The following is a 19,026-nucleotide window of genomic DNA, read 5'->3' as shown; positions in this document are numbered from 1 at the left end:
ACCCACGACTCCTACCATTATGGTGGAAATTGACGAAGTACTGAAGGATGTTGAAAATATAATTCTTTCAGAATACCACGAATCAGAGGAAAATAAAGATTGTAGCAGCCTCCTTAGTTTCTTCTCAGGGTCTACCCCCCTTGACAACTTCCTGTTGACTCACTCGCAGAGCCTGCGCTCAGAGGTAGATATCATTAAGCTCAACATCTGTAACATTCTAAAACTTGATGTGAACAAATTTGCAATCATAACGCCATCTATGGTTAAGAGCTGCCCATCTCTTAAAAAACTCACCTTAGCAGAGGGTCTACTATCCCTGCTTGGCCTTGCAGAAAATGTCTGTGCTGTAATAAGTGGCAAGAGATGTGACCACGAGGTTAAGTCCCCTTCTTATTTGTCAGCCCCCTCCAGCATTCCAATGGGTCATACTACTTCTAACGAAAGCTCTATACACAAGTCCTTAGAAGATATTCAAACATCCATTAAAAACTTGAAAGACAATGATAGCCACCTTAGGACTCTTGACTCCATAAACACCAAGCTTGCTGAGCTCAAAGTTGATATTAACTGTTTCAAAAACAGCAGATCCTCAAACGTATCCACTCCTGACCTGCCCATGCCTCCTTTTATCATAGGGCCACCAGCAGCCTGTGAAACAGACCATGAACAGCTCCTGCTAGATGCACAGAAGCCTTCAAGTGCAGACGACCCTAAGTCTAAGCACATCATGTCTTATTTACCAGAATTCATTGATACAACCTTGAACTCTCAGCTATTAGATTTCCTTGCTCAACAGAACGATGATTTTGTCAAGAACACAGAAAACGGGCATGGAGTTATAAGCTTTGGTGAACGATATGATTACCCCGGGGCAAAAGCTGCTAAGCCCATATCAGAAGACCTGCCTGAAGTTCTTGCTGAACTTGCCTCAAGGATAAAGAAGCTTTGCCCTGAAACAGTTATTAATCAATGCCTGATCAACCGGTACAATGATGAGAGCAGTTTTCTCCCTAAACACTCGGATAACGAGAACTCGCTTGTGCATGATAGTTCGATTTTCACTGTATCATTAGGAAGCCAGTGTTCAGTTAAGTTCTCAATGAAAGGATCAGAAAGTGGGGAAGTCATTGAGACAATAGAGGGACGCAGTCTATATATCATGAGCAAGCAGTCTCAGTTCCTCTGGGACCACAGAATAGATAAGAGCAGTGAAAGGAGGGACGTGAGATTCAGTATAACATTCCGCTACGTGAGCAGCAGTAGCAATGCAACATTGATTATTGGTGACTCAAATACCCGGTTCCTCCGATTTGGTGCTGGAAAAGGGACATTCGGTCACAAACTGCCTGGAAAAAGACTTGAATGCTTCACAATAGATCAGTTAGACCCTGCCCTTTGTGTAGGATATAAGAATGTTGTAGTACACTGTGGTGTAAATAATATTAAGAGGGGAGGGGGTGATGTTAAACACTGGGCTAATGAGCTGACGAAGAAGCTCACGAATATTTGTGAAATTTGTCCTTACTCTAAAGTTATAGTTTTAATACTTTCAACACTACTATATAACAAATAATTTGAGGATGTCCAATATGTCCATGGCTTGCTAAAGTCAACTGCATCGGGGGTACTATGATGGTCCAGGGGGTGCTGAAACAGAAGACTGGCACTCTTAACCTGTTAAGAAGTTAAGTAGTTGTAGTGAATAATGTTTCTGTTTGGCAATGTATAACTCCATTCACACCACAATCCACAATTGGACAATTGGACAACCCTGATTAATGTGTAGATAGTGTTGAAAGAATTTTAAACTTGAAACTTGAACATCACTTCTGATAACTTTTGGGGCTGTGCTCCAAGAACAGGCTGACATATATGGCTTATGGATTATATGTAATGTATTCTGATTAAATGATAGGGCTTGCCAGTCCAACCACCTCATATTTTTCATACTCACTCACTCTCTTGTCCCATGTGTCGTAGTCCGTCAGTCTGTTCAATTTTTCAATCTTTTGAATCATTTTGACTAATCCAGTTTACACTTTCATTGTTTTCCACAACAGAACATTTCAAACTACTTTCTGCTCTTCCTTCTTTTCAGTGAGTGTGCTGGTTGGACGTGAAGGTGCCCCCTGGTCTGCCTGGTACCCCCATTGCTTCTTCACCATGATGGAAACCCCCACTGACACTCAAACAGAAAAGTGTGAGAAACCTCAACCTGCTGCAGACCAGACTTCGTCCACTACGGTTCCCGATCAGGATACACCCACCACCCCCTCAGCTTCAGTCATTGATGATATTGACGAAATGCTTCGAGATGTCGATAAAATAATTCATTCAGAAAATCAGGACTCAGAAGAAGACAAAAATGTCAGCAGTCTCCTTAGTTTCTTCTCAAATAGATCTGCTCCCCTCGACACCTATCTGTTAACCCATGCACAGAACCTACGCTCCGAGGTAGACTTAATCAAGATTAACATTTGCAGTATCTTAAAACTTGAAATAAATAAGTTTGCAATCATTACTCCACACATGATCAAGAGCTGTTCATCTCTGAACAAGCTCACCCTAGCAGAAGGTCTCCTATCCCTGCTAGGTCTTGCTGAAAGTGTTTGCGCTGTGGTGAATGGACAGAGAGTTGACAACGAAGTCAAGTCCCCTTCCTACTTGTCAGCTCCCTGCAGCATGAGCATGCCAACGGGTCACACTACATCTGATGGTAGCTCTATACACCATTCTCTAGAAGCCATCCAGATCTCCATCAAGAACCTCAAAGACAATGATAGCCATCTCAAAACTCTTGACTCTATCAACAACAAGCTTGCTGAGCTCAAACTTGACATCAACTGTTTTAAAAACAGTAGGTCGTCAAATGTTTCCACCCCTGATCTGACCATGCCTCCTTTCCATATAAGGTCACCTGCTCCATGTGAAACAGACCAAGAACAGCTTCTCCTAGATGCACAGAAGCATGCAAGTGTAGACGACCCTAAGTCCAAGCACATTCTGTCGTATGTCCCAGAATTTGTAGATGAAAAATTGAACTCTGAGCTTTCAGTTTTCTTAGACCAACAGAAGGAAGCCTTTGATAGTAACTCCGAAAATGGACATGGGGTTGTGAGCTTTGGCGAACCTTATCAGTACCCGGGGGCTAAAGCTGAAAAACCGACATCAACAGAATTTCCTGAGGTTCTTAATCAGCTTGTCTCCAAGATAAAGGAAGAATGTCCTAGTTCAACAATCAATCAGTGCTTGATAAATCGGTACACCGATGGGAACAGCTTTCTTCCTAAGCACTCTGATAACGAGCAATCATTGGTCCATGATAGTTCCATTTTTACAGTATCCTTAGGTGGTGATTGTTCTGTCAAATTCACAAAAAAGGATCAACTTGAAGGAGAAATCGTAGAGACAATAGAGGGACGTAGTCTCTATGTGATGAGCAAACAGTCCCAGTTTCTGTGGGACCACCGTATTGATAAGAGCACAGATAAGAGGGAATTGAGATACAGTATAACCTTTCGCTACGTAAGCAGGAGCACCAATGCGACTTTGATTATTGGTGATTCAAACACCCGGTTCCTCAAATTTGGGGCTGGAAAAGGAACATTTGGTCACAAACTGCCTGGGAAAAGAATTGAATGTTTCACAATAGATCAGTTAGACCCTGTTCTTTGTGTAGGATACAAGAACGTTGTAGTACACTGTGGTGTAAATAATATCAAGAGGGGAGGGGATGATGTTAAACATTGGGCTAATGAGCTGACAAAGAAGCTCAAGAATATTTGTGATATGTGTCCATACTCTAAAGTTATAGTTTCACCCATCCTTCCAACTAGGTCCTCCTGGCTGAATGACAGAGCCATGGAGTTTAATAGTTTATTATTTGGGTACTGTAATACTAATACTAGAATAGGCACTTTAGATTTTGATAGTTTTGTTGATGAGGAGGGTCTACTGGACAAGCAGTTCTGTAGATACAAGAAGCCGGATGACCCAATCCACCTGGGGTCAAGCGGTATCTTTAAACTCTCCCGGGCAATTGCCCATAAGATCCTAGGTAGCCCTGTTGATGGGAGGTTGTTCAGTGATGTTACCAAGGCCCAAAAAAGATTTTCCCCACGTTCTCGTAGATCCGTAGTTATGTCATGATAGCCAAACGTATATGTGAGAACTGTGTCTGCTGCAGCAAACCTATTCGTGCTGGACACCCATTTATAAATTGCAATAAGTGTGACTGCATCATTCACAAGAGATGTAAAACACAGGAAAACATTGCCACTTTTAGAGAAAAAACTTACTGCTCAAACTGTATTCAAAATCATGATATAATTCGTTATAATCCATTCTATCAAGCACCTCACTTTTCAAACAACGAACTACTTGACAATGAACCTCACGACTATATAGACTCAATAGGTACAATCTCAAAAACTCTTGAGAACTGTCAATCATATTCTACTAAAAACTTCAACAACCTCATAAAGCAGATTCCTCAATCAACATCAAAGAGCATTTTCTCACACTACTTTCGAAATATTGATGGAAATGGTACTAACTTTGACAAATTGGCTTTAGAATTAGCCTGCATAGACCATAAATTTTCTGTGATAGGTCTAGCAGAAACAAACATTGATCCCTGCAATAGTCAGCTGTACCAACTTAAAGACTATACTTCATGTTACCAAAAACGCTTCGTTTCTAATAAGACACAACAGGTAAAAAGGAAAGGAAGTGGAGTTTCTCTCTACATTCACAACTCCTTTAACTTTAGTGTGATTGAAAAGTTATCTGTTTGTACAGAGCACTTTGAGTCCCTATTTGTAACAATAAGTAATGCTCCAGAACCAGTAACAGTTGGAGTTGTATACCGCTCACCAAGCAATCCACTTGCTAACTTCAATGCACAGTATAAAGAAGTTCTTACTGCACTGAAAGGACATAAAGCATACATATTAGGGGACTTCAATGTTAACATAACCAATTTATCAGGCCCAGATGAAGATATATTTGAAGAAGTTATTTATAGTCATGGGTTCACGCCCACAATATCCATTCCCACACACCAAATGCCCCACTGCTCAAAAACGTGCATTGATAACATACACACTAATGACATTCACTCATCAACTATATCTGGAGTAATTCAGGATAGTGCTTCACATCACCAGCCCATTTTCTGCCTTCAAGTAATGAATTCTGATGCTAGTTCGGAACAGAATAAACCACCTGAAAAAACAACCATTTATTATAACTATAGTAATGCAAACCTTGATAAGCTCTGTGAAGAAATTGAAAACGACATAGATACATTCTACCACAGATGTGACTCTTTTGAATCCTTCATGGATCTGTTTCAAGAAAAGATAGATATATCTTGCAAATTGGCTTCACCAAAAACCACCAAACGAAATAACATAACAAATCCATGGATCACAAACGGCCTTATCAACTCTGTGGAGAAAAAAGCCAGACTTTATTTTGAATGGAAAAAAACAGAAACATTGTTAATTCCAGATGGGGATCCGGAAAAACATAATGTTTACAAGGACTACTCAAAATATCTTAAAATTGCCATAAAAACTGCCAAAACCAGGTATTATGCTGAAAAGTTTGAGAAAAATAGCCATAACTCCAAAAAAACCTGGCAAATAATCAACGAGCTTCGTGGCAAAAAGAAGAATCAGCTAAAAGATGACTTCATTATAGATGGAACTAGAGTAATTTGTAGGCGGACAATTGCAAACAAATTCAATAGTTACTTTACATCTTTAGCTAGTAATTTAAATGAGAAAGTTTTGTCCGACAACCAACTGTCTATCCAACCAATGCAATCATTTGTTGAGTTTATGTCGAAATCAGTCAACAGTTCAATACATCTAGAAGAAACTCATCCTGAGGAGATTCTTGAAATAATTCAAGAATTCGTTAACGGAAAAGCCAGTGATATACCAATAGCAGTTATCAAGAAACCGGCTTATCTCTTATCCAACATATTAGCAAATTTGTATAATACATGTATTCAAAAAGGCACGTTCCCATCCATATTCAAAATAGGCAAAGTAACTCCTATCCATAAAAAAGATAACAAAGAAAATATTGAAAATTATAGACCTGTGTCAATATTGCCAATCTTTGGTAAGATATTTGAAAAAATAATATACAAACGGCTTTATACCTTTTTCACTGCTAATGACATTCTCAGTAATGAACAATTTGGTTTTCGAAAAGGCCACTCAACCTCACATGCACTCCACAAATCAGTTCATTCAATCACAACATCAACATCCAGTGGTAATCATGTTCTAGGAATCTTTATTGACCTAAGCAAAGCTTTTGACACTCTTGACCATGGCATTCTCCTGAGGAAACTGGAAAATTATGGGGTTAGAGGTCTAGCTCTAGGACTTCTAAAAAGCTATTTATCGGATAGATCACAGTATGTTTCATTTCTCAACACTACATCAGAGACTATGAATGTAAAATATGGAGTTCCCCAAGGTTCCATACTAGGCCCTCTACTTTTCTTATTATATATGAACGACATAATAAACTGTTACAAAGGTGATGAATGCAAATTTGTGCTCTATGCTGATGACACAAATATATTTATCACTGGACCGTCCAAAGAATCAACATACTTGAAGGCCAATAAAGTTCTTGATTTCGTATGCAAATTCATGAGAAGTAATCTCTTACATATAAATATGTCTAAATGCTGCTACATACATTTTCTACCTGCATACGAATCTGATGAAACCTGCGCCAGAGTTAGGCCGTATGCCAATGAATATGACAAATCACAAGGAATATTTATAAATGGACACAAAATTGTCAAGGTTAGCAACACCAAATTTCTTGGTGTAGTAATTGATGAAAAACTTAGCTGGGGCCCACATATAGAATATCTAAGAAAAAAAATTAGATCCACTACAGGAGCACTTAACAGGATTAAACATTCAGTTCCAGGGGAACACTACCAAAAAATATACTCTGCATTATTGGAATCACATCTTGCTTACGGAATAAGTGTTTGGGGCTCAGCCCTCAAAGACCAACCAAACGATAAGCTGTTCATAACTCAGAAACGTTGTATAAGAATCCTTTTTGGAGACCTAAATGCATACCTTGACAAACATGCCACTTGTGCACGAGCCAGACCTTATACAAAACAGAGGTTAGGAGCTGCTTTTTTCGAAAAGGAGCACACCAAGCCCATTTTTAATCGACTAAAATTGCTTACTGTTCAAAACTTGTACAAATACCACTGTATATCTGAGATATTTCGAATTATGAAATTTCGCACTCCATACTCGTTGTATTGTACTATAGACTCATCAAAACGTGATACAAGTAATGTCATAATCCTCCCAAGAAAATCCAACACGTTTCTTTATATAGCCTCCAAATTGTGGAATAGCATACATAAACGGATTCTAAATGAGAATGGGGAAATCCTCACTACTTCTGTATCTTTGGTTAAATTACGCTGTAAAAGTATCATCCTGGGATCCCAATCCATCAACAATAATAACACCTGGACTTACCACAACTTTCACATCGCCCCTCACTCAGTCACAGACCAAACCAGTTCATCACTCACTCACCAAATTGCCGACCCAATATCTATTGAAGTGGCGAAAATTTTATAGACAAATGACATATCGATATTATTGCTGCAGCAGATACAAATACCAACATTATTATATTCCCAAACGTTTGAACCATTAAATTAACTAGGAAATTCAATCCTCTACTTAGCATTTACTGTTTTAAACTGATATGATGATATTAACTTAACTTATTATTATTTTTTTTTTTTTTTTTTACATACTCCTTCTTAGTGTGGTGACTTGGGGTCCATAAATATAACAATACAAGCTGATAAACCAAAAAGAACAACTGGGGTAGGTAGGTAGCCCTGGTGGGTGCGTAAACTTTACGGTCTGCTCTCTCCAAGATCAGCCTGCTTCTCCATTTTACCGTGAAGCCTAATTTCTAGTTTTTATAAATACAATGCAAGTGCAGGTTTACTAATCTTAATCTACTTAACAACCCAATAGCCCAAGTCACCATACCCGTAGTATATTCCATGGTAATAGAAGAACTTTAAAGTTATTCAAATTGTTGCTATAATTGATTTAAATAAAAAATTGTTGTTTTCTTGAAAATTGTTGTTTTCTTGATAGTTTCACCAATCCTACCAACTAGGTCCTCCTGGCTAAATGAGAGAGCCATGGAGTTTAATAGTATATTGTTTGGGTACTGTAATACCAACGCTAGAATAGGAAATTTAGATTTTGATAGTTTTGTCGATGAGGAGGGTCTACTGAACAAACAGTTTTGTAGGTACAAGAAGCCGGATGACCCAATCCACCTGGGGTCAAGCGGTATCTTCAAACTCTCCCGGGCAATTGCCCATAAGATTCTAGGTAGCCCCGTTGATGGGAGGTTGTTCAGTGATGTTACCAAGGCCCAAAATAGATTTTCCCCACGTTCTCGTAGATCTGTAATCCAGTCATGGTAGTCAAACTGATATGCGAAATCTGCTGCTGTTGCGATAGACCTGTGCGTGCTGGACATCCATTTTTGATTTGTCAGATGTGTGACAAAATAATGCACAAAAAATGTAAAACTGATGATAACATAACCAAATTTCGAGATGCAACATACTGCAAAATATGCACTGATGCCAATGATATTGTACGGTACAACCCTTTCTACCAAGCTCCACACTTTGCAAACAATGGCCTCATTGATGATGAGCCAGTTAATTATATTGAATCTATCTACAATAGCTCAAAGATTCTTGAAAATTGCAAAACATTCTCCATAACTGAGTTGAATGCTACCATCCTACCTAAAAATTCAGCTAAATATTTGTCCAAATTATTCCTAAATATTGATGGAAATGCATCAAACTTTGACAACTTTGCAGTTGAGCTGTCTTGTATCGACCACAAATTCTCTGTTATCGGTCTTGCAGAAACAAATACTAATCCCGAAAATGGAACTCTGTATCAGCTTAACGGATACTCCTCCTGTTACCAATCACGTTATTTTTGTCAAAAGAAAAACCAGTTCAAGGGTAAAGGATCAGGAGTGTGTCTTTACCTGCACAACTCCTTTAACTTTAACAAAATCCCTGGCTTATCTCTCTGTAATGAACACATAGAATCACTGTTCGTATCCATCACTAGCTTGCAAGACCCAACTGTTGTAGGGGTTATATACCGTCCCCCAAACGCATCACTTGAACTGTTCAACGAAGCATATGAATGTATTCTCTCAAAACTGAATGGCAAAAAAGTATATATTCTTGGTGATTTCAATATAAACATGTTGAAGGACCCATCTCCATCAGAGGACAAATTCCAAGAAATAATATTCAACAACGGCTTCATACCAACCATATCAGTACCAACTCACCAAATGCCTGGCTGTTCCAGGACCTGTATTGACAATATCCATACCAATGTAGTAGATCAAACCCTTATTTCTGGTGTGATATCTGACAAGATCTCCCACCATCACCCTATATTCACTCTTATTGAACTTTCCCCTGACTCTGTGCCAACACCTGATTCATCAGACAAAATTACTATACACTACGACTATAGTAATGCTAACTTAGAAAAGCTCTGTCTTGAAATAGAAAACGATGTAGATAGGTTCCACCACAGCTGTAACACATTTGATTCTTTCATGCAGTTATTTCAAGAAAAGATAGATTTGTCTTGCAAACTTCTAACTCCTAGAACCACTAAACGTAACAGCATAACCAACCCTTGGATTACCCAGGGCCTAATTAATTCCATCGATAAGAAAGCTAGGTTGTATTTCGAATGGAAGAAGACTTGTACATTAAAACTACCTGACGGGGACCCAAACAAGCACATCTACTACAAGGAATTCGACAAGTTTCTCAAAAGGTCAATAAATATGGCAAAGGCTATGTGCTATACTCAAAAATTCGAGAAGTACAGCATGAATTCGAAAAAGACTTGGGAAGTTATAAATGAACTCCGTGGTAAAAATTTGTCTAGATGTAAGGACGATTTTGTCATAGATGGCCAGAGAGTTACTTGCAGACGAATAATTGCTAACAAATTTTGTGAATATTTTACATCTCTTGCAAGTAATCTCAATAAAAATGTATTGTCAAACAATAGTATTTCTCTGGAACCAGTAGAATCATTTGCTCAGTTCATGTCTAATTCAGTATCTGACTCCATATACCTTGAAGAAACTAATGAAGACGAGATTGTCGAGGTCATCAGAGATTTTCAAAATGGCAAGGCGAGTGACATACCTATAATCGTTGTAAAAAAATCGGCAAAGCTCATTGCTGGTACCTTGGCCAGGCTTTACAACACATGTATACAAAGTGGTACATTCCCAAGTATATTTAAAACTGGTAAAGTTATTCCTATTTACAAGAAAGACAATAAGGAATGCATTGAAAATTATCGGCCTGTATCAATATTACCTTTATTTGGAAAAATCTTTGAGAAGATCATTTACAAACGCCTTTATAATTTCTTCACATCTAAAGGTGTACTAACAGACTCACAGTTTGGATTTAGAAAAGGCCATTCTACCACTCATGCTCTACACAAATCTATAGACTCCGTTACAAAGTCTCTGGCTAGCAATAAACATGTATTGGGCATATTCATTGACTTGAGCAAAGCCTTTGACACCCTTGATCACAATATTCTTCTAAGCAAGTTAAATTCCTACGGTATTAGGGGTTCAGCACTTACCTTACTTAAAAGCTATTTGACTAACAGAAAGCAGTATGTTATGTATAACGATGTACCATCAGTAACAATGGACGTGAAATTTGGAGTACCACAAGGGTCAATTCTTGGGCCACTACTCTTCCTACTGTATATGAACGATATAGTAAACTGTTTTTCAGACAGTGAGGTGAAATTTGTACTTTATGCTGATGACACTAATATCTTCATATCAGGACCATCTAGAGAAGCAACATATAAAAAAGCCAACTTAGTACTTAAACATGTCTCGATTTACATGAAATGTAATCTACTTCATATCAACATGTCCAAATGCTGCTACATACATTTTAAACCTGCCTCTGAATATGATGACACCTGTGCGCGGACTAGACCATTTGCTAACCTGCTAGATGAATCTAGATCAATATTCATCGATGGTAAGGTTATTACTAAAGTCAAGGATACCAAATTCTTAGGTGTTGTTATAGATAGTAAGCTAAACTGGATTGCCCACATGCACTACATCCGTAAAAAGCTGCGGACCATGACTGGTGCAATCTGTAGAATCCGGCACTCTATACCTGCTGAACTATACTTGAAAATATATAATGCTCTTTTTGAATCACATCTCAGTTATGGTATAAGTGTTTGGGGTGTTGTCATCAAGGAACGGTCCAATGACAGTCTTTTTATCACTCAGAAGCACTGTATAAGGATCCTTTTTGGTGATCTCGACTCATATCTAGATAAACAATCAACATGTGCAAGAACTAGACCATATGGTATGCAAAGATTAGGCCATAAACATTTTGAAAAGGAGCATACAAAACCCATTTTTAATAGACTAAAAATTCTTACAGTTCAAAACTTGTTCAAGTACCATTGCATTTCAGAATTCTCTAAGATTATCAAGTACCACTGCCCATACTCCCTTTATGAGGCCATCAACATTTCAAACCGTACAACGAGTTTAACGGTTATTCTTCTTAATAAATCAAATATTTTTTTGTTCACTGCAGCCAAGCTTTGGAACACTGTTCATAAAAAAATTCTAACCTCAAGCAATTGCCTAGAAACTTCCATTAACTTGATAAAATTGAGAACCAAGGCACTATTATTACAAGTACAGGCTGCTGATTTAAAAGATACTTGGAATCCAAACAATTTTAAATTGCAGTAATCTATTCTTATCGCAGCAGCACACACTTAACACACTTAATATTACTATCATGATTGTATCATAGACTGAAAAGCTCTCAGATCAATTTTGGGCGTTTTTAACCACTTGTTGTAATGTTTTTAATTATTTAATATCTTAACTTAACTAAATTTTTATTCAGATCGAATTAACAAATAATATTTGATAATTTATTTGATAGTTTAGTCTGATATTGATATTGACTATATTGATATTGTTATTATTGAATGAAGTTAACTCCAGACGTACATAATGTTACTTCTTTTAACAAAGGGACTTGGAGTATAAACGACCAAGTTAGCATACATTTTCAACCAACCAAGAATTCTGGAGGCAAAGGTGGGTGCGTAAACTTTATGGTCTGTACTCTCCGATCCTGTATCACCCAGGATTCTTTTCGACGTTTTTGGTAAAAGGTATATACCTTCTAGTCAATCTCTTGCTACTCCAAGTCCCCCAAGATTTCTAAACTAAAGTTCGTCCTAGTTATATTATATTATATAAAATATATTTTTTGTTTGCTGTAACTGATACTAAATAAAATTGTTGTTTTCCTGAAATTGTTGTTTTCCTGTTGTAGTGTTTGCTGAATAAAAATGGTGTGATCAGCCGCTTTCAGGAGTGCAAGGCTTTCAGCGGCTAAAGTACTGTAACAGACTCTGTCCAACTTTACAGATTTCCAACAGACAGGGTTTTTGACTCTACTATCTTTATCCGAAATAAGTATCAGATACCCACACTGACTACCATTGTTACTAAGATTTCCAAACGATGCATCACTGTATGTAAGTAGTCTTACTCCATTCTTTATGTTAGGCAGTTCTCTGAAGGTCAGTGGGGCATCTTCATCAGTTTTAAGCTTTTTGACTATCTTGTTGTGAAGCATTATGTCTGAGACGTTGGGATCTTTCAGATTATTGCTCAACTGACAAGCATCAAACGAAATATCTGGTCTGGTTTGGACAGATAACCAGATAAGTTGTCCAACACCTGATCTGTACTGTACATACTCTTCGTGAGTCAGAGCATGTGTTTTCTGGCTTCTTCTGTTACTTGATAGTCCTATGGTCTTTAAAGCACTGATATAATCTGACTGTCCAACAGTGATTTCATATGAGATTGGATCTTGTTCCACCTCAAGTCCAAGATATGTGAATCGCGATGCTTCCTGTGACTTAATCTCAAATCCATGCAGCACATCTTTGTGAATATTAGACTCAAAACCTTTGGTCCCTGCATAGATGAAGTCATCTACATGTACAGTCATTATTCCTGCAAGATCTTCTTTGTCAACTCTTGAAAAGAACAGAGCATCATCATATAAACATTTCCTTAAACCAGCTTGTTCACTGTGGTCTTTTACATTTCTGTACCACATCTTTGCAGCATCTGACAGTCCATAAACACATGTGTTCAGCTTCCACAGTATTCCTGGTTTATAGCATTCCTTTGGAGGGGTAAGATAAACTAGTCGCTCAATTGGTTTACCTTGTAGAAATGCTGAGGTTATATCAAGAGAATGAATAGGCCACTTCATTGATGCTGCTACTGTGAATAGAAGTCTTAGAGATTCTTTTCGACAAGTAGGACTGACTCTTTCGGTACTATCAAGAGGAATTTCCTCAAAACCTCGAGCTACCAAACGGGCCTTTTTCTTATGACCATTGTCATTTGTGACCCACCTTGTCGAAATGGGGACAAACTGATCATCTACTTCGTGAGCCTCAACCTCTTCATACACATTGTTTTGCTTCCATTTTTCGATTTCGTCAGTCTTCTGTGACTTATAGGGGTCAGTGTTTAACACTTCGATACTGACCTTCTTCTTCTCATACTTTGACTTAGCTTTGCAGAACTTCTGCTCCTTTGTAGACATTGATTCCTCTACATTAGTTTCGTTGCTTTGTGGTATATTATCTGTGCTTACAGTATTATTATCATCCTCTTCCCAGTGACATAAATTTAAAAAGGGACTAGGAATCCAGTCTGGAAAGAAAAAACGGCTACCATATATTTTTAAAACGACTACCATAAATTTTTCGGCCGCTCCGCGGCCGGATAACGATTTCATTTTACTTTGCTAGTTATATTACAGAGGTTTAGTTATTCATTAGTATAGTTATTAATTCATTAGTATAGTTATTCATAATTGCCAAAAGATTGTGAAAAAATTCCTTTCCGAGTCTCGAACTCGCGATCTGCTAGTATAGTACCGACGGATTAACCGACTAGGATACGATTCCATGTACGCTTTAGTAATATTTACATATAGATCTTCGCGCGTTCCTGCAACTACCATACTACCATACTACCAAACAGTCCATACTACCATACTGGTAGTAGGAAAATCTTGGATCCTGACAGAAATATCTTGGATTATTTGGTAACGCGCAAGTTAAGCGCAAGAACTAGGATCCTGACAGGAATCTGGCATTTGCGCTCGATTCGAACATCTTCTCAGATAAATATAGAATTAAAGTACAGTGCGCGGCGTTACAGTGTGTAACAACCGAGAGCGACTATTTTAAAGTTGATTTAATAATTTTGTTGACAAAAATTAGTCGGCGTGGCTATGGAAATTAATATGGCTAGGAATTAGATTCTTAGATTCCTCACTTTATGTCACTGGGATCCTCTTCAGCAGGAGCAATATCGAAAGCGTTCAACAGAACATCATTTTTCAGCATTTGAGTTGCATTGTAAAATTCTTCAACAGTGGGATTAGGCTCATCTGGTGGATCGGTCCCACTTACTTCGGAAACATCTTTTGAGTACAGTTCATTTACATTGACAACATGAATCCGGTGGCATCGAACAATATACCCACCATGTCTTACAACTACAACTTTCTTGTCCACACCTATAACTGTTCCTGGTCCTCGCCATCGCTTATCATCATTTCTTTTGTAGTATACCATATCACCCGACTGTATCTCATCAGTGTACACTTCTCTAGTTTTTGATCTAATGGCTCGTCTGATCATCTCACTAGCTTCGCTTTCCATCATTCTTTTTCGAGCACTGTAGATGGCAGAGATGTTCTTGGCAACAGTTTCACTTGGACTCTCATCTTCAACAATCGTTGGACTAGCATAGGGATCATCAATAGAAGTGAGAGATGGATTTTTGCCAAAGATTAACTGATATGGCGAGAAACCATTTACATTTGCCAAAGTGTTCTTGGCATGACAGGCCCATGCTAAAGCAACTTCAACTGAGCATTTAGTATCTTCCATGATCTTTATCATACTGTTAGACAAAAGGGCATGGTGCCGTTCTACAAGGGCATTGCTCCAAGGTGCTTCAGCTCCAGTAGTGATGATATGAACGTTGAATTTCTCACAGAGGTCAACAAAACTTTTGTTAACATATTCCCCTCCATTGTCACTCATGAACTTCTTCGGTGGTCCAAAAGTGTTGATCCAGTGTGTAAAGACACTTTCCACAATGGTTTCCTTGTCTTTTGACCTGATAACTTTTGCAGCAGAGAATCTGGTTTTATGGTCAATCATGTGCTGGATGTAAATGTTTTTATTCTTGTCGTACACCTTAATATCCATGGCAACGGTATCATTGAAGTCTTTGGCTAAAGGCATACAGACTACTGGACGATTATTCGGTCGCTTGTATCTCTTGCACACATCACAGTTAGACGATACTGTGTCAATCTCTCGAGCAATTTCCTTGGTAAGCTGTCCTGCTGTTCTTAAGAGTGACTTTAACTTTTCAGGTGGGGGATGGGCGAATTGCTTATGTAGCTTAATCGCTATCTTTCTTTTGTCAGTACTTTCCATGGTCAGGTTTACAATTTCCTCTCCTGATTTACATAAGCAGACTTGTTGATGGATAGTATTCTTGCTCAGAGGGATGCTACAGTGTCCTGATTCATTGAAGATGATTTTCTGCTTTACACCAAAAGCCTTCACTGTGTCATCTCCAAAGTCCAATACCATTCTAGCATCTTTCATTGACTGTTTGCTAATCAGTAATGGAATCTGATCATCAACAACTTGTGCCACAATGTTCACCTGTTTGTCACATACAACGGCTGGGAATGTGCAGCATGTCCTTGACTTTGATGGTGCATTATCTCCAAATTTAAACGATACATGTTTCTCTTCATAGCACACCTTAATGAAATCTTCTGGAGACAGCGACTGAAGATAGACTTTCAACCATTCCTTTCCACAAACCGTTTTGTTGCATCCACTGTCAAGAACTGCTAACCCAAAGTTGTCACTGGTAAATTGGTCCATAACATTTGAGTTCTCTTCTTGGGCAGGAGCATTCATAAAGAGATTTACATTCTCACTCGTTACCTGATTTCCACTTTTGTTTATTCTGCGGCGTTCTGGACAATCTCTAGAAAAGTGGTAAATCGACTTGCAAACATTACAAGTAAAATGCCGCCCATATTTGTCTGTTGGGTTCATTTTTCTGTCACTTCTGACACCCGCAGCTACCTGATGTTGACTTTCCTGCTGTTGATTCTGTTGTCGGTATCCTCTGGCTCCTCTACCATTTCCTCTTCTAAAGCCATATCCCCGGTATCCTCTTCCCGAATAGCCACTTCTTCCTTGGCTGTAATATGCATGCTGCTCCATTTCCTGAGCATTCAGTACTTCATTTTCATTTTCGTATTCATCATACATATTAAACTGATTTTCAATACAGGAGTTACCAGTATAAAATGTAGAGTCTTCTTTAACTACACCAATCATTCTCTGGTGTGAACTTTCTGGATCTTTCATAGTTGTGATCTTCTTTATCGTTTCTTTCATGTTAGTGTATGTTAAGTCGCCACACATAGTAATGGCAACAGAATACTTGTAATCACTAACATTACAACTTCTAAGTAATTCATACGCTAGAACAGGTTGTGGAAGCTTAATATCATGCTCTTCCATTCGTTTTACAACTTTTTCGAATGACGAAATAAACTCCTTGACATCTTGGCTTCCTTCCCGACTTAACTTTCTGAACATGTCATAAGTCTTGAACTTTTCCTTAGCCAAATCTTCAAGATAAATTCCATCAAGGACCTCCAGGAGGCAGTCTAATCCCGATGTCTTTACTTCAGCACCTTCTACTGTGTCTGTTCTGCCATTTTGTAATACTTCAAGTGGAACTTCCACTGCCTCAGACTTAGCCTTCTGAGGTAACATAAAAACAATACATCCTGCTTGACGCTTTTCTTCGATCAATGTGGTTGCCGACCACAATTTCACTTCTTTCTTGAACAAAAGATAAGAATCTCCTAACTTAGGGATAGGTGGTCCACTACTGTTCACTTGATTTTCCGACATTTCCTGCTATCACTTTTAATTCAATAAAGTGAGACAGTAACACTAGTGGATGATAGAAACATAAACTTCAAACGAGGAATACAAATCAAGTCAGACAAAACCTCCTGGAGTTTCTGCCATCCTGTAAATGGTATATAAGATTAACACCACTGCTGGAATATATCTTTAGCGATAGGAAGCATTTCTTTGAGTGGAGCAAGTTCAGTGTTATTAAAGTCAATATCATCAGAGTATCCTGTTTCGAGTGGCATGAATTCTTCTGAGATAGGAGGATTAGGGATTGGATGATTCACTGGGTAAGGTGTTGATGATACTTGGGAGAGTACAGATCCGAGGTGAATAAGTGCAGCGGCTTCAACAACAGTAAATAGATTACCTGATAGTGCATCTCCTTGAAATGCTCCAGTTGTGCTTTGGAACTCAATTGATACAGTATTATTGACTTTTACTTTCAACACTGTGTTTGATAGTAGGAGCCGTACCATCCTAATTTCATCACTAGTACAGCCAGCATCTTCAAGAACATTGAGTACTGTTTCTCTGCTGATGGTGTCAAAGGCACTTGACATGTCTATACTCATTCTGTGGTAGCTCCAATGCTTTCTAAGTACCACTGAGGTTAGCATACGTTGAGACCAAATTATATCGCCACAACTTCTACCTCTCTTGTGAGCACTTTGTGTAGGACCGGTGTACTGATCTAGCTTGCCTTGGATACGTTTTAGGGTAATCATTGACAGTAATTTTCTGGAGCAGTTTGAGAGGGTGAGAGGTCTGATGTTTGCTGCTGGACCAAGTGGTTTCTTAGGCTTTTGGAGTGGAGTAATGTTGCCTTTTCCAATAGATGTTATGGTGGTGTTTGTTTCAAATGCGGTATTTATACAGTCTGCATATTTCTGAAATACACTTCTGTTTGCATACTTAATCAATTCACTTGGGATATCATCAGGCCCAGTGGCTCTACCATTCTTCAAAGCTTTAGCAGCTATCTCAACTTCAATAGCAGTAATAGGGTCAGCGAGAGGACTAGGTTGATCAAAGAAAGTGTCAATAGGCTCAACTGTATGTTTTGCAGTGAACTTCTCTTCAAAGTGGTTCTTTAGTGTAGCAGCTTTTCCAGTGTCTGTACCTATGAAGTTAGAGTTTTCATCATGCACACTTATGGTTGGAGCACGTTTGATACCTGCTAGTTGGCGAGTGGCTGCAAAGTATGCTCTAGAACTATCAGTTTCGTTTATCTCTTCAGCAAGAGTGTCTGCATGCTCTTCTTGAAGGAGCTTGATTCTCTTACGAGTGTCATTTTGAATACGATTGATTTTGGTACGTATAACTGATCTATCTTCAGAGGTGTTGTTCTGATTGAGTAGAGCTTGTAGAACTTTCTTTTCATCAGACATCTCTCGAATTTCAAGGTCATTACAAAAGTTTTTAGGGCGTTTCCTAGGAAGGTATCCAATACTAACCTCAGCAGCTTTATGTACATTGTGAAACAAACTATTCATTTCTTCCTCAGGGTTAGGATTAACAGGGCTGTCTGTTAGAATATCATTCAATGTGTTGTTGTAATGCATTTTAGCAGCAGGATTACTGACAAGGGTTGTGATATCAAAATGCATTTTAGGTTTCTGTTTGGGGAAGACAAGGTGAGCGTCACTGAAGTTGAAACGTGTAATAACAATTTTGTGATCAGATTTAACAAGAGTACCCCCATAACTTCGAGAATTCACTAATTTAATAATGAACACATAAAAACAAAAATGTGCGCGGCCCTTTTCAAATA

At 38.4% G+C, this 19,026-nt stretch overlaps 2 protein-coding genes across 2 annotated transcripts in view; one reads left to right on the top strand and one right to left on the bottom strand.

Moving 5' to 3' along the window:
* Positions 1–1,547: 1,547 nt before the first annotated feature.
* The window catches only part of LOC134825674 (crk-like protein), a 38,143-nt gene continuing 20,664 nt past the window's right edge, over positions 1,548–19,026 (top strand). Inside the window, exon 1 of the mRNA XM_063837875.1 lies at positions 1,548–1,579. The gene's annotated coding sequence lies outside the window, so the exon portion shown is untranslated. The remainder of the gene's footprint in view (positions 1,580–19,026) is intronic.
* LOC134825675 (uncharacterized) lies at positions 17,387–18,862 on the bottom strand. The gene has a single exon (XM_063837876.1). It carries the CDS (start codon positions 18,860–18,862, stop codon positions 17,387–17,389), a length of 1,476 nt encoding a protein of 491 aa, XP_063693946.1.

Source organism: Bolinopsis microptera, unplaced genomic scaffold, assembly GCF_026151205.1.
Source record: "Bolinopsis microptera isolate Bmic1 unplaced genomic scaffold, MBARI_Bmic_1.0 sca6, whole genome shotgun sequence".
Classification (NCBI taxonomy): domain Eukaryota; kingdom Metazoa; phylum Ctenophora; class Tentaculata; order Lobata; family Bolinopsidae; genus Bolinopsis; species Bolinopsis microptera.
The sequence above is the reverse complement of the archived record's forward strand: the minus strand, read 5'-3'. Positions and strand labels throughout refer to the sequence as shown.